Source organism: Eurypyga helias, unplaced genomic scaffold, assembly GCF_000690775.1.
Source record: "Eurypyga helias isolate BGI_N326 unplaced genomic scaffold, ASM69077v1 scaffold43468, whole genome shotgun sequence".
Lineage (NCBI taxonomy): Eukaryota > Metazoa > Chordata > Aves > Eurypygiformes > Eurypygidae > Eurypyga > Eurypyga helias.
In genome coordinates this window covers 1-20,650 of record NW_010269659.1, presented here as the reverse complement: position 1 = coordinate 20,650, position 20,650 = coordinate 1, and the positions used below count along the sequence as shown (strand labels likewise).

The 20,650-nt window shown below is 47.2% G+C and overlaps 1 protein-coding gene across 1 annotated transcript; it reads right to left on the bottom strand.

The window, feature by feature from the left end:
- Positions 1 to 422: 422 nt before the first annotated feature.
- KIF4A (kinesin family member 4A) lies at positions 423 to 20,641 on the bottom strand. The gene is given in 31 exon segments (XM_010158169.1): positions 423 to 608; positions 1,254 to 1,376; positions 2,373 to 2,492; positions 3,779 to 3,940; positions 4,585 to 4,686; positions 4,767 to 4,844; positions 5,518 to 5,643; positions 6,029 to 6,199; positions 7,053 to 7,182; positions 7,613 to 7,707; positions 8,114 to 8,269; positions 8,494 to 8,593; positions 8,925 to 8,941; positions 9,236 to 9,319; positions 10,072 to 10,182; positions 10,630 to 10,774; positions 11,040 to 11,143; positions 12,392 to 12,577; positions 12,873 to 12,938; positions 13,047 to 13,152; positions 13,365 to 13,423; positions 13,914 to 14,049; positions 14,734 to 14,795; positions 15,743 to 15,918; positions 17,058 to 17,177; positions 17,396 to 17,490; positions 17,726 to 17,892; positions 19,116 to 19,208; positions 19,490 to 19,680; positions 20,313 to 20,427; positions 20,519 to 20,641. Coding segments are annotated over 31 exon segments (3,705 nt in total).
- Positions 20,642 to 20,650: the final 9 nt, after the last annotated feature.

The following is a 20,650-nucleotide window of genomic DNA, read 5'->3' as shown; positions in this document are numbered from 1 at the left end:
CAAGCTCCAGAGGATGGACACGGCTGGTTGGAACACTTCCTCAGGCTCTAAGGGAAGAGAGAGCACCCAGAGTTCCAGTGCAAACACAAAGTTCTTTCAAGATTACGGATTCAACTGTACCAAACGGTTTCACAGCTCAGGATGAAGGCGGCAGTTGGGATGAGCAACCTGGATAAATCACCTCCACTCACTACAGAAAGTTCAGGGGAAAGTTTCCTGCCATCAGCCCAAGTCCCCCACATACAAATATTTACAGAGAACTGGACACAATCTAGGAAGAACGAGTGTTTGACTCCCTTGCTGATGCCAGAAGCCATCAGGTGTGACAGTTGTTGGGCTTCTGCTGCAGCAAGAGATCCCAACACTTCTGAAAAAGAGGCACCAGCAGCATGGTGTGATGCAGCAGGGCACAGTCAGGCTCTTCAGTTAAGCTCCTCTTTGATGGGGGTGCAGCCTGAGAAGAAGCTGGTATTGTTACTCAGCATTCTCTTCTTTCTCTTTATAAACGGCATCTGGTTCTCTTGGGACTCCTCATCTCTCACACACATGGAAGCAGTAGTGCTGGACTTCTTCATGAAGGTATCTTGGTCTGTGATGTCCTTCAGGACCTATAAGAAAAGCAAGGACAACCTGGGGTCGGTCACTGCCCTGGAGAAGCCAGCAGCTTGCAGTGCAGCTCGGAGGCAGCAGATGCACAAGCTGCCAGGCCTGTGTCCAGAGCTGCTTGACTTCTTTACTCATGTCAAACTTCTAAGGACAAATTCAGGGCCTGGGCAGAGCGAGACGGCGTTTGGAATAGCACGCAGAGGGTACACATGGACAAGCCAGTTTGTTCAGGCAAAATTACAGCTGCCCAGTCAGAGGACACAATGGCTTACGAACAGTAAGCTTGGATACAGACAGGATTTTGTCCTGTGAGCTCCTCAATTACCAGTCTCCCTTTTACTGGGGGAAGGTGTGGCAGGACAGCGTGGCCAGCCCGGGTGGCAAAGATTTAGTATGAAAACTTAAGAATTTGCAGGCTCAAAGCTTAAACACAAGCTGGCTTGACAGGTGTAGTCTGTTCACATCTGCCGATCCTCTTTGCTGGGTTAACGGTTGGACTCTATGATCTTAAGGGTCTTTTCCAACCAAAACAATTCCATGATTCTATCTTGGTTTTTTTCCCCTCCCTTCTCTAAGGCCCATCACTAGCCACAGCCACGGTGTGCGCACTCAGAGCCCCCGTTCCTTCTCACCGCTTTGGGCAGTACCTTGGTAGTCGGTGTGACACACACAGGCTGAAAGAAGGTCTCTCCTGCAGTCACTTCAGTGGGGTCTTCGAGTTTGAAAGAACCTTCAGAGACTCGTGCTTGGTCCTCACACAGTGTGGCATCCTGAGGGCAGTAATCGTTTGAAGCACACCTTCAATATCCATCCCTTCCTTCCCCACCACCAGCTGAAGAAATGCTAGGGGTCTAGGCCACCTTCTCCCCAGTTGCCAAGCGAATCCCAGCACAGGATATGCCAGGTGCCTCTGCCAGGCAACTGGTTTCATTAAAATAATCGGTAAGGAATTATTATGGGAGGTTTCTGCTTCTAATCTCTAAGATCCACAGGTAAGGCAGACATTTCTAATGAACATCAGTTGCTCATGAACCTTCCTGATGCTCTGATCCACCCCCAGATCATCCCTTACGTTCTTAAAGAAAAATAATCTGAAAATCAGTCAAGCTTTTAGAATCACAGAATGGTTTGGGTTGGAAGGGACCTTGAAGACCATCCAGTTCCAACCCCCCTGCCATGGGCAGGGACACCTTCCACTAGACCAGGTTGCTCTAAGCCACATCCAGCCTGGCCTTGGACACTTCCAGGGATTGGGCATCCACAGCTTCTCTGGGCAACCTGTTCCAGTGCCTCCCCACCCTCTCCGGGAAGAACTTCTTCCTGATATCTAATCTAAACCTCCCCACTTTCAATTTAAACCTATTCCTCCTTGTCCTGTCACCCCCTGCCCTTGTAAAAAGTCCCCCCCAGCTTCCTTGTAGCCCCTTCAGGTATTTTGTGCCATCTGAAGGCAAAGATACAACTTTCATTTACTAACTACAAATGACAGACCTCAATTGTTTGTCCCCAGATCTGTGGCTGACCACTGGCAGCAGGTAAACCTATCTCCCAGATTTCTGTATCCAGCTCAAGAGCCGGGTGCTCAGTGGAAAAGTCTGTACTCAATTCCCACAGATAAACACCGGGTTACTGTGACATTTACGTGTTTCAGAAAGGTGCACGTGCTTTACCTTGAAAAACTGCCTGTACACTAAAAGCTTATCCATTTGGGAAGCGGGGATGTTGGGTGCGGGCCCTTAGACACCCAGGAAGGCAGCACTACTCACCGGAAAGCCAGGGTCTCTATTTCTGCATTTTGCAGAGTCACAGCTACAGCCTTCAGTGCAGCCCACCTTCTGCTTCCTGCAGCCACACTGTCGGTTCCCACATCGGCCCTTGCAGGAGCACTAAAGCGAGAGACGAGAGGTTCTGTGCAGGAGGAGCTGCGGTGCAGCCGGGCTGCCGCAGCGGTCAGCACGTGAAGGTACCAGCCCCACCCTGCCATGAGCCTTTCACTGTTCCACTGTCAGCCCTGCACCCTAGGAAGAGAAACACCGCCTTTCCACCTACAGGGCTATCTCCTACTTCAGTATCCCCAAGATGAGCATCTTAATTACTCAGTCCCTGACCTCAAGTTCTCCAGAAGGATGCCGGTTTCGGGGTCGGTAGGACAAGCCAACATTCACGCGCTGGGAGGCAAACCCGAGTCACCGTGCCTAGGGCACTCCATCTAGGTGGAGGTGACCCAGTTCAGCTACTCCCTGGCACAGCAGAGCGGCGAGTCTCTGCCCGCCTGGGTGGCAGGCTGTGCAGACCTGCTGCTCCAAGCTCCCGTGGGGAGCGGAGCGGGAACTTGCACTGGAGTGCCAGTGGGCGCGTCAGCGAGCGTGGAAGAGCCAAGCGTCAAGCACAAACCCTCCTTCGTGCAACACAGCCCCAGAGAACTCCCCAAAAGCCAAGCCACCGCGGGGGAGTGCTGTAGTTCTGAGTTTATCAGGTTGACAAGCTCCAGCGAAAGGAGCTAAAGCTTAAAATTCCTACGTTTTTCTGTGGTGACTGCTGACATTCAGTCACTCGATAGTGAAATATGTACTAATTCACCCCTCTGTGACAGGGAAGAAGAACATACTCTGAAGCTAGACCTCCGTTGGGAAACAATTCCAGCCTGAATTGGCGCACAGTGACTTGTGCTCGGCACGTTCCCGTCATCTGCCATGCCATCGGGAACGAACCGAGCAGCAGGCTGCAGCTTCCAGCCCGGCAGACCAGCACAGACAGAAGATAGAAGCTGAGGCTTGGCAGGACTAGGAGCCCCAGTACAAGCAGTAATCGGGGATGCAGCCCTTTTTTTTCATTTTTCCTCCTAAAATAGGCTCCATGAAGGAATAAAGGTGCTGGTAGGGCTCACTGCTGCATGAAAGAGAGGCTGGTTCAGCCACGGGGGGCAGGACAGAACGTCTCTCTCGTGACAGAAGACCTGTCCCATGTAAATCAGTTTAGGAAGTGTTGCTGACCACAGGCAGCTCTGTCAGAATACGATAAATAACCAGTGCCGACGCATCTGTCACATTAGGGCTGTTGAGAGCAACACTGGAGAAACCACAGTCTCGCTGCTGTTCTGTACACACCTGTAGGGATACAGGCAAGTGAATCCCTTACAGGTAACAAGGAGTCAGAGGGAACCGGATCTTACCCCCATCGTGCTTCTCTTTACCCCTTTGACTGGTTTTACTGGAATCCAGTCTGCATCCTCCATATCCCCTCCAGACTCCCCCGAGTCAGAGAACAGCTCTGCCACATCCAATTCTGGGGTTAGTGCACGGGGTTTTGTTGTCGTCTGCCGGCGAGTCTTTGGCTACACGCAGAAGTTACAAGGGTTACAAGAGGGCCCAGAAGAAGTAGCAGTGGGTTTACACTTTGGAGTACCCCCCCCTTCCTCTCAGACAGCCAAGGTGGCTGTAGGGTTAGGGAAGAGACAAGATCAATTGTCAGGATGAAAAATCCAATCAATTCAGAGTGCTAGAGTCTGTAAAAAAACGTTGACAAATCCTAGGAAAACAGATTTGTGTCCCAGTCTTGGCAAACTAGTTTTAGATCGTTTATTCCTCCCGGCACTAAGATTTGGCTCTTTGCAAGGCAACGATTAAAGTTTTTACGACAGATGCCTCGCTCCGTGATTCAGAGACTGGAAATGCTACAGAGAAAACACCTGGATTACCAAGCAGGATACAGAGTCAGACATCATTGACTGAGGAAACAGGTTGCATTTGCCCTTTTTTCCTCCTTAAAGATGGAAAACCTAGTGCACACTTGTCTCAGAAGTACTGTGTAAACAGAAACTTCAGGACTGTCTGAAGCAGAGAACAGGGCTACTTCAACACGCAAACAAAGATGCCTTGTAAAAGGCAACTCAGGAGAAAGAAGCCAAGATTTTGGACAGCCAACATCAACTTTGAAAATAACCCAGGCACAGTACAAGCACGAGAACTGAATACTTACTTTGGGGGGAATATAATCAAAAGGGGAATCTGGGGATTCTGATGGCATTTGCTTAATGTGGTGGAGCTTCTGTCCACTGGCCACTTGAAGGAGCAGCAGTTTCTGTTAAGAAGGACAAGAATTAGCTTTGCAAAACACAACCCAACCGAAAGAAGCTCTTAGGTCTGTAGAGATCTCTCTACCTGTTTAAGAGTGTCATTTTCCTGGAGAAGTTTCTGGTTCTTCTCAAAGACTTCTCTCATTTTCTCTAGCTCTTCCTCCTGTTTGCAAGGCAAAATGAAATCATATGAGTAGTTGTTTGGGACAGATTCTCCTATTTGAATCTTACTTACAACACCAGAAGGGTGTCTTTACATTCTGCGGCAGGAGATGAGCTCCGACTTCTAGATCAGGAAAATGTAGTGCTGTGGCCTTGTTTTATGGATAACACCGCCCATACAGCAGAGCGAGATCCTTTCAGAGGGACCATTTAAGATCTAAACCTCCCTCTGTTTCTAAGGCTTACATCCCAATTAATTGCACCTAGGCCTGACTGTGCTTCACTGAACGCGTGCTGCCCCAGGTTTGCTAACCACTCAATTCTCTGAGCGACAAGACAAGGTGCAGCTAGTTTATGTGCTCAAGGGAGAGCTCTTCCATTGCTGACAGCAGAGCAGAGCTGCGCTCCGTGAAAGATGAGCAATAGCACCTTGAATATCCGAACTAAAGGTATTCCAAGCATGCAAGAAGTTTGTGTGAGCTGGAGACTGTGGTAGGCCTCATTGCTGCATTTACGTTAATTTAATGGAAGATAAATGAGGAAACCCCCCCCCCCAGGCTCATTCATTCTAACCTGTATGACAGCTGTCAGCTGCAGCCAGCTGAACTGAGCAGTCAGCTACGAAAGGAAACGCCCTCAGTCCTTCCGCACCTTCCTCACCCTGAAACCAGCACACTCCCCCCAAGCCACATCCAGGCACTCTACTGCTCTTCCAGCTGCTTCTCTTTCTCACTTAGTGAGTTTTCTAATTTCTTCTCAGCTGCTTCTTTTTGCTGAAGTTGGCTAAGCAGGTACAGAACCTAAAAGCAAGATAGAGGTGTGAATTCCTGGAGACAGGGCAGCTCAGGCAAAGGCCTAGACCACTTCAGAATGATTCTTTCTGCCACTTCGAGCATGATTCTGCCCTGACCTACTACAAAAGTTACCTTGTGCTCAGGTGTAACATCCTCACTTAAAGCACTACAAGAATTATTGAATGAAACTACTCACAGAGGACAGAAGATGAATAGGGGGAACTTTTTTGGCTTCTGTTAGCTATCCCACAAGAATCTAACAAATCTTGAGCAGATACACAGCACCAGATTGGTTTCAGCACGCTCTCTGCCTTTATCTCTGAGCAGATCTAAGAATCAGACTCCCAGGACTCGGTAGCTCTCTCGAGATTTCTAGTCCCTTATGTTTTACCTTGTCCTGGTGGTGTTGTTCCCGCATCAGAAGCTGATTTTGGAACTCAACCTCCATATCCGTTATGTGGTTTTGCTCTTCCATCAGCATCTTCTGTATGTCTGAACAGTTGGCTTTACTCTGCTGAAGGCTGCTCTCCAACTTGCTTTCCTGCACTTTGGAGGAGACCAGCTGAAAGACAAAAGCAAGACGATCGCTTGGGTCACGGAGTTTGTTTCATCGTCTCTGTTGGGGCAGGCATGCTTCAGGCTGAAGCATTTCTGTCTGACTTCCAGCCACCCTATGGATTGGGCCAGCTGCCAGCAACAAGGAGGCTGGAAGAGGCTTTTGGAGCTAGACATCTGACAGCCAGCACGGAAGTGTAACACGGATGGCAGGAGGTTTTGTTCACACTTGTAGATCAGTCTCCTTCCCTGCAGCACTTCAAATCCGAGTACTGGGGGGACTACAAAGATGAAGGCTGTCTCATGTTAGCACCTTCATTCTTTTCATTTCCAAGCACCAGGGACTGATAGATGATTCTGCCATTCAGTTGCTCTTCCCTTGAGTTCACATCAGCCAAAATCCTACTCTCTCCTGCCCCCAGTCTTGTTCAAGCTTCCCCCATCCCAACATCCATTCCAGTGCTTCCACTCTGACCTCAGAGAAAGGTCCCCTTGTTTCCCTGCAAATTGCCTACTTGCTCAGGAAGCATTTTGAGGTATTTTCTCTTCCACTTCTGAAATCTGTCTCTTCCCTTTTACTATTCCCATGCAAGCTTTCCGTAGGCACAGCTTTAGCCGATACAACAGACGCAGGTCAAGAGGCATATTCCCCTTTCCTGTTCTTTTTGGATTGCTCTCCCCAAAATTATCATCTCCAGTAGGGGTAATACTAATCAGAAGTTGTGAGGGAAAACACACCTCAGCCAGTACAGCAGTGCTTCACTAGAATTCCTCTCTGCCATCAGCCTGTTAGTCGCTTCCTTTCATTTTTATTTAGAGCCTTGGTTTTTAGTGACCAAACAGAAAAATTCAGACTTTACCTCCCCAAGGAGATACTTCAAAGCACATTTAGCCTCTAGAATTGTTGCAATACTGTCCCAGCGCTGTTTCACACGGTCTCCGTTGTCTGCATCTAAGACTTTCTGCTGCAGATCTGCTATCTGGGCACTCCTAAGGAAGAACACATGGATTTGAGGTTACGGCACAGGAGAAAACCTGGGCTGAAGTTACAGTTACCAGAATATTAGATAAAATAGTTCAAGTTAAAATGTTGACTGCTCAGGGCAGCAGTTGGAGCCTGCAGTGCTATACCAGGGAGTTTCTCCTCCCCTCCACACTTCAATGAACAGTGCAGTTTCCCTCATATAGAGATGCTCAAACAGCTGAGAACAAAGGAATCTTAGTGACTGAGTAGTGTCCTTATATCCCCACATTTTGGAAAACTCAAACCAGGAAAACCACGTCGTCTTATTTCATAGTTTTTTGTGCCAGTATACAAGTTATTTTCTCTTCTGTTTCACGGAAGAGCTGTAGACAGAGATGAGGAAAAAACCAAGCCATGGCCAAGGCTGTACAAAGGAGCTTTGTCATACTGCCTTACCTGAGCCCCATCTCTGTTTCCAGGCTTTCTATCTGCTTTGACAGGGAAACATCCGCCTCCGATGCCTGCAGATCGGCGAGGGAGTAGGTGCGTCTCTAAGGAATTACAGCAACGGACAGAAGTGACCAATAGGTGAAGAAATACATACAGGACTGGGCTTTCGTTTACAGGCATTTCAGCAAAGAGGAGTCGTACTATGATAAAAGCCTCCAAGTATCTCTGTAGCCTAAATTCCATCAGTCCTTCCCAAAAACAAAGTCCTTGAGAAGGGCTGTGACCCACTCATATCCATCAGCTGTATTGTATTAAGTAACAAGTTACTTCTGCAGCTCTGTTCCCAGACATGCCAGAGGGCACTAACAACATTAACCCTTTCTTCCAGAAAGGGAACCATCTCCATCCCTACCTTCTGAGGGAAAAGGTCAAATAGGAGTGAATAAGAGCAGGTGACATCACATGCCGAACAGCCAGGGCTGTGGGAGTGGCATTTCCCTCTCTTACCCGGAGCTTTATGGGTGGGTTTTCGCCAGCATCTTTCTTCTCTTTCAGCTGAAGGAGCTCCTTTGCCAAGACCTTTCTGTCCTCCAGAAGGTTTGCAAGGTGCCGCCGAGCCTCTTCAGTACTAACAAGAACCTCTACTTCATTTGCAAGCCAGCTCTGGAGGGAAAAAACCCACCAAAACCCAACAAATAGTATAGCGGTTCACTGTAGTCTGTTTCAGGACTGAAACCTTCTCCAAAATGCCAGCTACACCAATCGCACCACCTCCCTTAACACGTAGATGTTCCTTCCCCCCGGGCTCTCCAGCCACCGACCCCAGCAGCACCTCAAAGCTAAGTTTGCCCGTTGTTTGTTGGGACACACAACACACGGTCACCCACTTTTACTCGTGCAGCAACTCCTTCCATTCCCCGATTTTGACTCTCCTTCCGTTTATCTGCAGCCTCCCGCTGTTTCTGCAGGGCGTCCTTCAGGGCCTGCCTGTAGAACACGGACAGACAAGGGCAGGTGCCTCACTCCTCTGCGAGAGCTGCGGACATGAGGCATTCACAGCGCAAGCCAGGCGCTGGGGCAGCGAGGAGAGAGCGTCAGCTTAATCAGCTTTAGGATTCAAAGACTAGGGAGTCCCTCACTTTAAACCGGGATCCTCCGCAAAGGAAACAAAGAGAATTTGCTTCTAGACCGAAAGGCAAACACCCAAAAGGGTTTCAAAACGCATTTATTCCATACAGCCACCTGAAAGAATGTCAGACTGCAACCTAGCATATCCACCCAAGCTCGTTTCACACTTCCCAGCTTCAGTACCTGTAACTGATTTGCCACAGCAGCCTGATGCTCAAAGGGTGATTTAGCCTGTAAGGAGCAGGTTTAACTAGAATCCCTCAAAGGCTACAAGACAGAAGCATGGTATTTTTCTACAGAGAGAAAAGCACCAATTTCCATACCTCCAAACTGCTCTTAAGACGTTTCTGCATATCCTGTTCAAACCTCCAACCACACTTTGTGGACCTTTGGGAACTGGTCAGGGAAGTCCTTTGCATTTTGCTTGGTGTGGGCAAACTTCAGAGTAAAAATTCACATTCCACTCTGTGAATCTGTTCCTAGCTGATATTGGCTCCTTACCTCTTCTGTTTTACGCCGAAGCACGTTGGCCTGCTTCTGGAAATCTCGTTCTAGCTTAAGTAGCTCATACTGTCTCTTGCGATCCTGCAGGGAAAGGGCGTTAGGACAGATGGAAAATCTCACGTGGCAGGTTAAACCCTATGGCCAGTTTCAGGCTTCTTGGAACAGAATAATTTCCTGTTCTCCAACAGAAAGGCTTCACGATAGTAACATCACTGCTTATTATAAGCTTGAGGCACATAGAGCCTCAGAGCAAAGGGCTGTTAGGCTCAGAGTGGCTAGAAGGGACACCACACTTCCAAACAGGTTTAGAAGCCTGAAGGTTGTAAGAGACCATAAACCCAAATAACTCTGTGTCCCAAGCATCAGGGAGCAAACTTCTCCCAGTGAGAACTCCTGTGAGACCAGAACTCGAGAGGTACGGATGTTTGCTGTCCATTACACTGGAATGCTACAAGCCAGCTGGATTTCATTAACACTTCTCACTCTTTACCTGCAGATTCAATATTCCTTTGAAAGTTTCAATACCTCCCATTCTGTGGTCAAATCCTACGACTTCAACTACTTTAAAAATATTTGCCTTCTGCTTGAGGCCTGAATTATGACGACTGCTTTAATACAGCAGCCTGCTTTGATAGCTTTAGAAGTGCCAGACGCAAACTGCCTGGCTTGCTTACGACGGCCGGTGAAAGGTGGCAGCTGTACGAACTAACAAGCATTCCCCAAATGCTGCTCAAATGCTTGCAAGTTCAGCAAAGCCTCGCAGCAGACACTGATTAATGATTTGTTTCACTCTTTGGAAGGAGGTACGGCTGGGGAGCTTATTGTTGGCTCACCCGTTCTTTCAGCTGGATCACTTCCTTGTCTTTCTGTTGTTTCCACTGCCTGAATTTCTCGGCATCATCTTTCATTTGGCGCATCAGCTGTACCCGCTGGCTTTTCATTTCCTGAAAAACAGAAATGGCTGGAAGAATTGGCCAGTACTTGCACTCCGGGCAGTTTCAACCTACATTCTCCTCGTGTGTCTGTCAGGAATGGGAAATATTAGTGTGCTGCCCACACAGGGTACGTGCCTGAGGACACTCCGAAAGTGCTAAATCCCAGGAATGGTAAGGCATAAAGGGAAAACATACACATGGAAATCAAAGTGAATTCGAGTGATTTGACTGAGACAATAACATCAGAATAGCCAGGTGACACTTCGGACTTCTTTTATTCCTCCAAGCCTCAATAGTCACCTGCCTGTTGTATTACACCAGCAACTGTGGTCACAGGGCCAAAGGAATCTCGCCAGAAACTGGTGTTGTCAGTCTCACAACACAGCAAGCGAGTGCCTTATGCCTGGAAGCTGCTTTACCTACACTGGAGCAAGCCCGAGGAGTAGGGTTACTTACCCTGATCTCCTGGTTCAGTTTGGTGACAGTGTGCTCTGTACATTCCTTCAGCTTTAAAAGCTTTGATTGCTCATTCAGCTTTTTCTTCAGCTCATTAATTTGCCCTTCCAATTCCTGAAGTCTTTTCCGACGTCGTTCACTCAGTCTGTGAAGAAATCAGACTTTAAGAACAGCCCCCTCCAGTAACTCTTAATGTCAAACAAATACTCTCCAACTTTAAAGAATGAAGTGATTGTGTTATTCCCCACTGATGAAAGCCCACTATCAAGGTTCTCTGCAATTCATACAGCTCACACAACACATCAGAAAGAGCTTTTACAAATAGCAGAGGCAAGTGCAAGACTGAATTTTCACAGAGCATTAACAATCTGCAGTGCTATGAGCCGCACGGCTTGTGTCGTCACTCTTACTTGGCTTGGTTGACATCCTTCTTTGCCATATGCAGAGCTAGGATCAACTCTTCCTTTTCTTTCTGCAAACTGCTGACCTCCAATTCCAGATCCTTGATATTAGACTAGAAAAAGACAGGAGTAGTAAGCCTCCGAATACACACCGTGAAACTCTGCCCCAAGACAAAGCTTTAAGACTGGATGCCCCGAGAAACCATGTTCTTTCCAACAGTCAATAAACCACCCTGTCTAAAAACAGTGTGAGTGTCAAAAGGGCTAGTCCTCCACTGAAATCTTAGACTGTCCACAGAACCATTGTGACAAAAAGTTATGACCAAACAATTTCAGAGATGGGAGATCCCACACAGCTAGCGAACAAGGAGGGGAAGCCGGATCAGCTGGCTTTACTATGGGAGTTAACAATGAAGTCCTTTGCATTTTGCTCAGTGTGGCCAAGCACACTTCAGAGTACAAAGCAGAGAAGCCCATTTCACACAGAACAGCTAGTGCCTAATAGCTCTACTACCAGAAGATGGTCTTTTCCCTGAAATAAGCTATTCAGACATAGCTTGACAGTCATAGAACAGTTTGGGTTGGAATGGACCTTAAAGATCATCTAGTTCCAACCCCAATATCATCCCCCAACCTGTAGTTAACTCCTTCCTGTGCCCAAGGGAGCAGTGACCCAGCTCAAGGAAACAGACAGACCCAATACGACCATGCTCTTAAGGATAAATCTCCCATCATCAGCATGGAATAACTGCATTAATTAGGAAAAATAAACTAAGCATACCCTTCAAAGGACTATTTTATAGACTCACAAAATGGTTTGGGTTGGAAGGGACCTTAAAGATCAGCCAGTCCCACCCCCCTGCCATGGGCAGGGACACCTTCCACTAGACCAGGTTGCGCCAAGCGTCATCCAGCCTGGCCCTGAACACTTCCAGGGATGGGGCATCCCCAGCTTCTCTGGGCAACCTGTCCCAGTGCCTCACCACCCTCTCCGGGAAGAATTTCTTCCTGATATCTAATCTAAACCTCCCCACTTTCAATTTAAACCCGTTACCCCTTGTCCTGTCACTACAGGCCCTTGCAAAAAGTCCCCCCCAGCTTCCTTGTAGCCCTTTCAGGCACTGGAAGGTGCTGTAAGGGCTCCCCGGAGCCTTCTCTTCTCCAGGCTGAACAAGCCCAACTCTCTCAGCCTGTCCCCATAGCAGAGGGGCTCCCGCCATCTGGAGCCTCTCCATGGCCTCCTCTGGACTCGCTCCAACCAGTAGATACCCTTCTTTCATTGGGGGCCCCAGAGCTGGACGCAGAACTGCAAGTGGGGTCTCACCTGAGCAGAGTAGAGGGGAGATTTCAGACGAGATTACCTGGTATTGGGACTGAATGGGCTCCAGCTGATTATCACTCTGCGTCATTTTTTTGGCAAGTGCCTCTTTCAGAGCCAGGGCTTTATTCAGTTCAAGCAGCTCTTTGGACATCTGGGCTTGACGGAGGGCATGTTGAGTGGTGAATTCATTCGAGGATCTCTTGGTATCCTGGCCCGTTTCCGCTTCCTGGAGGAGACACAGCAATGAGCTGGAGAGGCCAGTCAAAACGTCTAACTATGCGATCACAGTTTTTGCAGAAAACTTCAAATTCATTTTTTACATAAAAAGGAGATACTCAGAAATGAAAACAGATTATAGATCTTGAACACACTGAGCAGATTAGGGTGCAGAACACAAAAGCGACACGTATTATTTACCAAACATCTAGGTTACAGAACTAGCAGATGGACGCAGATGAGGGTGAGAAGGGGATAAAACCTGCCCCCATTAAGGTCGGCACTGCCAGACTCCCCTCACTTACAGCTGCAGCATCCTCTTCGGAGTTTGCTGCCTCTGCAGCGGCTTCCACTGTAGCAGCATTTTCACTCTATACAGGAAAAAGAGAAGAAAATTTTGTTTGACAGATGAAGTAAAATTAAGCTAATAAGTCTGTTGGCCTTGGCACATGCTCTTCTCACCTTGGATTCCATCTTACCTGCAACTGAGCCAACACTTGCTGCAGGTTACGAATCACCTCTACGTTCTCTTTTAGTTCCTCATCTTCCACCGTCTCTACCAGCTTCTGCAGATCAAGTTTGCATCTGCAATGCAGACACAGCAGTAAGTCCCCGAGTGTTACACAGCACGTTTGTGTCACACGTGCCAGCAAGGAACGGCTTCACCCACTGAACATACAAATGAGTTCTGAATGGACAAACACAAGCTGACTGTATGCAGTTTATCCCAACAAAACCGTTTAATGCCGAAGGATATTTCCTTAGCATGTGGGGGGGTGGGTGGTAGAAAGACTTACACGGCATGTTGCTGAAGTTGTTCTAGCTTGGTACTCATCTTCTCATTTTCTTGTTCTGTCTAAGAGAAGCCAGAATGATATTGAATTGTAGGAAAAGCAAAATATGAAGCCAGAAATGAGCTAATTTATTTATATAAAAGGTATGTTGTCAGTCTGTGGCAAATCAGCGCACCGAAAGATCTTGCACAATCATTGCCACTAGTTTGTTTGGGACTCGGCACCATTTATTTGCAGGAATATACACTGCAGAGAATCAAAACAGAGCAGAGGGGGAAGAGAGAGAACGTGTGCAAGTGCTACTATTTAAAACTTTAAAGCAACAGGAAAGCTGAAAGGTTCAGGCCTACTTTTCCCCACTGAATTCCCCAGATCTGGGAGACTTTTGGTTCCGATTCATCTTCCTGTCACATTTACTTCAAATTTCTATCAGGTAAAGAGAGAGATTCCTAACATGCCATTAGTACAGGAACTGCTGTTGCTTGATCTTAACTGGAGCTAAAAGGGCCAAGTCATGCAACATAAAGCTCTTCTTGGGTAACTGGACCTTACCAGAATGATCCTCTCCAACATCTGAGCTGTCTGACCAGCTGCCTCACTCAGCCCTCGGCTCAGCTTTTGATTCTCCTCCATCAGGGACTGGTTCTTCTCCATCAGGGACTGAAGATTCTCAGAAGGTGCCATACTACTGAAACATTAAGGACCAGGTTGCTTGTGAATATGACTGCACTAGAGGTTTGCAATAGCACTGAAATTACCTCATGTTTCCTAAATAACTTACAAGAAATATAGGTTGTAGCAGATGAACAGAAATAACTGGAGGAAGTCTGATATGAATACAAAATTTAAGTAGCACAGTATTACCAAAACTAGGCATTTGCAAGAGAAGACACCCTTCTGGAACTGAAATGCTGCTTAACCAGTGGCAACTCTGAAAACGGCATTTGCTTGGGTTTTGAAACATCCTCAGAAGACAGCGCTCACACGGTCCAACTCTTCCCTGCATTTTGTGCTTTTAAGCATAGTGAGATGAATGTGCCCTAAGTTTAGAGGTATGGGGGTGAGGAAAGAGAGATGGATGGGTCTGAGAAACAGATACTCAGGAGATATTGCCTAGTTCCTCTCATATTTCCTACAACAGATTTCTGCAATCCTAAGGGGTTTGCTACAAAACTACATGAATACACACACAGAATTTCAGTAAGTGTGACAAAAAGAACAACAGAAGAAAAAAATTGCCCAGATGCTGTTAGAAAGCAACTGGTTTGCTCTACCCTCACTCCACAGCACTGCCTAGAGCAAAGGAGATCTAGAGCCGTTGCTGGTGCGTGACAGCCATCAGCTACATTCAGCGTTGATCTACAAAGCTTACTTGAGAGACACTGGGAGGGTCCCTCCATGAGCCTGCAGCAGCAACACCTGTAGCTGTTGTACCTACAAAGACAAACAATCACTCGTTGTAAATCTACCTGTAAATCTAGATGGTTGAAGGAATACTACTAAGAACCTCAGTCTTAATACGAGTCTACTTGCTCCACAATTGTCCTTTTAGCATTGCCTGTGGGAAGGAATCTTGTTGCTCCAGTATTACAAGTAATTTAGTCCTAAAAAAGCTACCTTCTCTTCATCAGGAGTGCTCAGATCAGAGCATGTGGGGTCACCCACAGACAGGTGACACTGCTCTGTGCAGGGACTCGGGGCAGGTCTCCCACGTGGCTGAACCAACCCTCCGGTGTTACCTTTCACGCAGGATGGAGTCAGATCACTCGCCTTCCCAAGCTACTTGAATACGTGATCTGAGTTTACAGTACGCTGGTACACGTTCACTAGGCTCTGGTGAACACTCCCACGCAGTGAGCAAAACCACTCGCCCTGCTGTGGAGCAAGATTACTGAGTTTTCCTCTGGAGAGGTGCATGACAGACGATCATATGCATACTGGCAAGGAAGCACGGCAAGCCTGCTTAACTCCCCTCGGTAGACAAGCTCCGGGTTTAACCAGCTCCAGTTTACGCAGCTTATTTCCCTCTGAAGCTGAGCACGTGGAATTCTCTTCCCTTCCGGCTCCGTGCTGGGCTTCAGCAGGTGATGTCAGCAAGGCGACCATCACTGTATTTCTATCTTAGCCTGTAGCCTATTTCTAGGGGATGAATTGGTCAGCAGAAGGGAAACGTAAACCACACTAACACCACCATTTTCCTACAGCATCGAGTTGTAATGCATTAACATTACAGCACTTGCACAGCCGTCTCAAGAGACAGAAACACGTACTGACTGTTTTTCATATTGGGTGTAGCCAGGCATCCTATAGCTTCACTTGCTGTTTGACTGAGCTTAGTGCCAAAAGGACAGGTCTACTCCCCCCACAGAGGCACCCAGTACCTGCTGCTTCAGATGATGCAACTCAGCCGCCTGTGGATCAAGGTTGACAACTGGTTTATTCTTTATTTTTCTCGCTCTGTCGGCATAACGCAAAGTGTTCAGAGTTTCTTCCAGATTGGAATCCGCTGGGCTTACACAGGCAATCATGAGAGTGTGGCTGTTACCACCCAGAGAATCTGAGAAGGAAAATAAGGCCTCATCAGTGCTTTGAGAGAGAGCAAGAAGGACTAGCAAGGTATCATAGAATCATAGAATGGTTAGGGTTGGAAGGGACCTTAAAGATCATCTAGTTCCAACCCCCCTGCCATGGACAAGGACACCTTTCACTAGACCAGGTTGCTCAAAGCCACATCCAGCCTGGCCTTGAAGACAGCCAGGGATGGGGCATCCACAACATCTCTGGGCAACCTGTTCCAGTGCCTCACCACCCTCATCATTAAGGTATCCAAGACTGCAGGAGCGTGTCTCCACAGTACAGCTAGAAGCTATCCAGCTGTGGCCTTGTGCCACTGCCATCTACTTTCTCCACTGCCCCAGGCAGTACTATCCTAAAGAGATTTTTTTTTTTTTAAAAGCCAAAGCCCCAAAGACAAGTCTCAGTTCTAAGCACCACTGATTTCAAGTCAGAAGCCCCAGTAATATTGTTGTCCTGTTAAGTAATTGCCAGAAATGGCACACAGAAATTAAAGGACAATTATATGTTTTCAGATATGGAAAATACTGAAAAGCTTAACTTTTGTACCAAATTATTTAACTACCCCAAAACCACCCCAGTGAGTAGAATTGCATTACTATAGCTATGCCTGGATTAAAGACTAATTGAGATAAAATGTATTAAAAGACCACTGCAACGAGTGAAAAATAAATACCATGAAGACCAGATATTCAGGCTAACAAAACAAATATGTGAAGCACACAGTGAAAGCACAAGCTTGACCTTCATTCTAGTGGTGATATCCTCCAGTAAGTAGCTATAATTAAGGTATAATCATAGATCTCTGCTTCCAGACTTAACTTCTCATCCTCCTGCCCACCAAAAGAAAAAAAAATTGCACTGGATTTGTCTCATTTCCTCCCATCAGAGGAACTGTAAAAGAGCAGGACTTAGATAAGTCCATCTCTGTGCATTTTGTAACCTAAAAATAGGAGTACAGGGAAGGTCAGGCTTGAGTGAGAGGAGGAACTAAACCAGTAACAGCCATCCCTTTGTCAACAGCAGCTACCGCTTTGAACTGCAGTTTTACGGCTGATGGAGTTTTGGCTACTTTGGTGTTTAAAGCACGTCTGTAAGGCTTTATCATCACCTGTCTCTTACCTTGCAGCAGCCTTGTTAGCTTTGAGTCTCTGTAGGGGACAAACCCACCCTTTTTGTTTTCATCACCCAGAGCACTGATTACGTTCCCCAGGGAGAGGAGGCCTCTGTTGATGTTGATGCCTGCATACAAACACGCAGTGGTGAGTAGAGCTACTTCAACAGCGAGCAATTGGTCATTTCGTGCCCTTATTAAAAAATTTAAGAAGGTTTTAAAAAAAGAAAAAAAGCACATTATAGGGGTTAATTAAAGACCTGCTTTGCTTTTCCTTGCAAGGACTCAATTTATTAACTCCAAAGTGGTAAGAAACCCAAGCTGTAAGAGTCATTTTCCTACAGACCTTCTTTTAGTCGGTCTCCCTCAGCCTTGGTCTTCTTTTGTCTCTCAGAGCCAGCAAGATCAACCAGGTGTAGCTTGGAGTGAAAACTGCTGTTCCTATGGCACAAATAAGCTCTTTTACTCTCTCAAATAAGCGTGCAGTTAGGAAAAGAGCAGTCCAATGATTACTACAGTTGAGCTCCCAGGCTGAAAAACATACTTCATATCAGCCACATAAAGGAACTGCCTCAAGAGTAGCTCAGCTGAGGTCATCCAAGACCAAGAAAGAATGACAGGGCTATTAAATTCTGAGTAAGTTTGACTCCTAACAGCTACTAGTGATCACGCTTACTTGTCATTTTTCTTTTTCTGATCAATGCAAATGGTGAAAATGGCATGGGATCGTGAGGACTGGGAGTTCATCGCCGTGGAGGCCACCGTTCTGGAATTATTCCCTTGCTCTAGGCAGGATACAGTATCTTGGGCACAGGTGACATTTCTTTCTGTTAACCCTACAATCTGTAATCAGGAAAGGAAAAAAAAAAAAGCGCATCATTAATCTTCTTCCTCTTCACCCCAACTTACATCAGAAACATTGTCCTCTGTCTTAGGCTACGGCAGACTAAGTGAAGTCTCTGTAAATACATGTCCACAAGAATCAGAGTCTCACTTGGAGCCAGAGGCTTGGTATGGATTCCCCCAGCAAAACATTTTTCGGAACTCCGTTCCAGTAACTAAGTCGCATCACCCCCATCCTATTCCTACATGCAGATACTGAGTTCCTCTCTGCCTGCTCGAGTTAACGAGATGGAGCTTGAACCATGAGCCAGCCGAGCTGTGGGATGGAGACTGGGTTCCTCCATGGAGAAATCCCCAGCTGCCCTCAGATACCCCCCGGCCAAGCTGGAGCTGAAAGTTGTGCCAGTCACAGGCAGAGGAAGGGGAAAACCAGCTGAAGGGAGGGGAGGAGTTGTGTGAACAGGGCGGAGGGGAGACAGGTATTAGGAACATAAAGGACAGAGGGGACTGGTCATGCTCCTTGGCAAGCCTGTCTCCCTGGATCACAATGCCACTACCAAAACACGGATGAGTTGCACCCCAGTACTTGAGAGACAAGTGAGCAGCACAAGATTACACATAAAACCATCAGTGGATCAAAGCCACAGGGTCTGTGCACACCTAAACGGTGCGTGTGACAACCAACAGCCTACCCCCCACGGTGAACCGAAGCCGTGTGTATGAAGAACAACCAGCGGATGGAAATTTAACGACAAAAGTCCACGGAGCAAGCAGTAGCACAGGGTTTTTCTGCACTACGCTGTTAAGCACACATCTGTACACACCTGCTAAGCAAATAACTTGGGCACTTAAATAGTTTCCCTTCAGGATCCCTTTGTTGCACGTGACTTCTGCCAAACTGAAAAGTACAATTGCAACAGAGTGTGAAGTTTGGTGAAGGGACCCAAAGGGCAACATTCTCAGCTATTCACCTAAAAAAAAGCTTTCCAAAAAAGTCAGAATAAGACTGGCAAATGGCTTTGTCATGGATGTGTAACCCTATTGGCGTTATGCTGAATAAACGTAAGGATCATCAAAAGCTCCCTTTTGAGAGGAGTGAGCAGTTGTGATGATTTCACACGCACTAATACAAAGCACTGCTGAAGGAGCCCGTGGTGTCAGCGAAACATTCATCCCAAGCCACGTCACCCTTTCATACACCCGTACGCAACGGGGCAACAGACCTTTATGCCTTCTTTTGGATCTTCCCGTATACTGATTGGAGAAGACCGGTCTCTTGATGAGCACAGCAGGTCTAGAATGTCCTCGTTGTAGATCTGAAAGTGTCAGAACAGCAGTTCAGAGTTAGCAGCCTCCCAGGAGAGCAACGTACAACATAATTCCAGTTACGCTGGAATCACGGTTAACTTGGCATGACACCCTATTCATTTTGCCTTTTAAAAGACAGACAACCAGGACTCAGAATCCAGTTCCAGACAGGAACTTACGCAGTCTTAGGTTTTGATTAAGTAAATAGGTATTACTTGACAGAGGTGGCCTCAATAAAGTTCACTTTACATGCAGTTCACAACAGTTTGAAAATCAAAACAACTTTTACCTCTAGATAAGAAACTTTGAGGACGAATTCCCAATCCTGCCTTTGCTCCTTCTCCTTAAACAGCAGTTTGATTACCCGAGGGATAACACCCACATTAGGTTCATGCTCTTGCTTGGCAGTGTAGGTACCTCCCATAGAGTAGGTTTTTCCAGACCCTGTCTGTCCGTAGGCTAAGACAGTAGCGTTATATCCTAGAGAAACAAAAGTTGCCTGGATCAGTCAGTCACGTGGGAACCAGAAGAAACTCTGATGAACAAAGCTACATTCTAGTAAAAACATCCTTCCAGAAAAAGCCCCGTCCCTCATGGTCGGTTTACACAACCTTTATACACAGGTCACAGCTAGCAACATCAAGGAAAAAAAGTCCATTAAAAGCTCTGCAAAGCACAGATAAAAATCAGTATTCCAGCTCTTTTTTAAGTCTGTTGGTTTACTAGGAGCTAGTCACACAAACACAGTGTAATTTCTCTGCCATCCCAGCTCCACTGTAACAACTCCTGGCATAGGATTCTTATAAATTCATTCTATTATTCTTGATAATGTTCTCTCATCTTATAAATAGATAGCTTCAGGAACCAAAATGACCCCGTGAACAAACTCGAGTCTTTTTGATAGCTCTATGGAACGAGCTGGAAAGACCCAGCACTTCTCACTAACAGCTGGAGTCTGTGGCTAGATAGCACAGGATTTTATTTTCCAAGAACATCAAAGAAGAAATGAGTTAGAGTGGAGGATTAAACACTGCAGTGCCTTCTTCCACGCAGCTGAGCCCACCAAAACCCCCAGTGTTTTAAAACAGACCCTGAATTCGGATACCACAAACCTTTGAAGATGCCTCGTATGAGGGGGGCGACAGCTATGTTGAAGACTTCCTCTTGCTCGACAGAAGGGTCGAACACGTAGTCGTACGTGAAGGATTTATCGTTCCCGACGACCACCTGCGGAGGAGAGGCGAACAGGCAGCCTGGCTGCAGACCCCGGGGCAGGGAGGGGGCGGCAAGGCCGGGCCGCAGCGGCCTGTCTCCTTACCTGCGGCTCGCCCGGCACGAAGGACAGGCACATCTGGCACCCTTCGCCCGTCTCCTTCGGCACCAAGGGACGGCAGCGCAGCGCCACGCGCACCGGGATCCCCTTGTCCTCTTCCCTCACCATCTTCAGTCA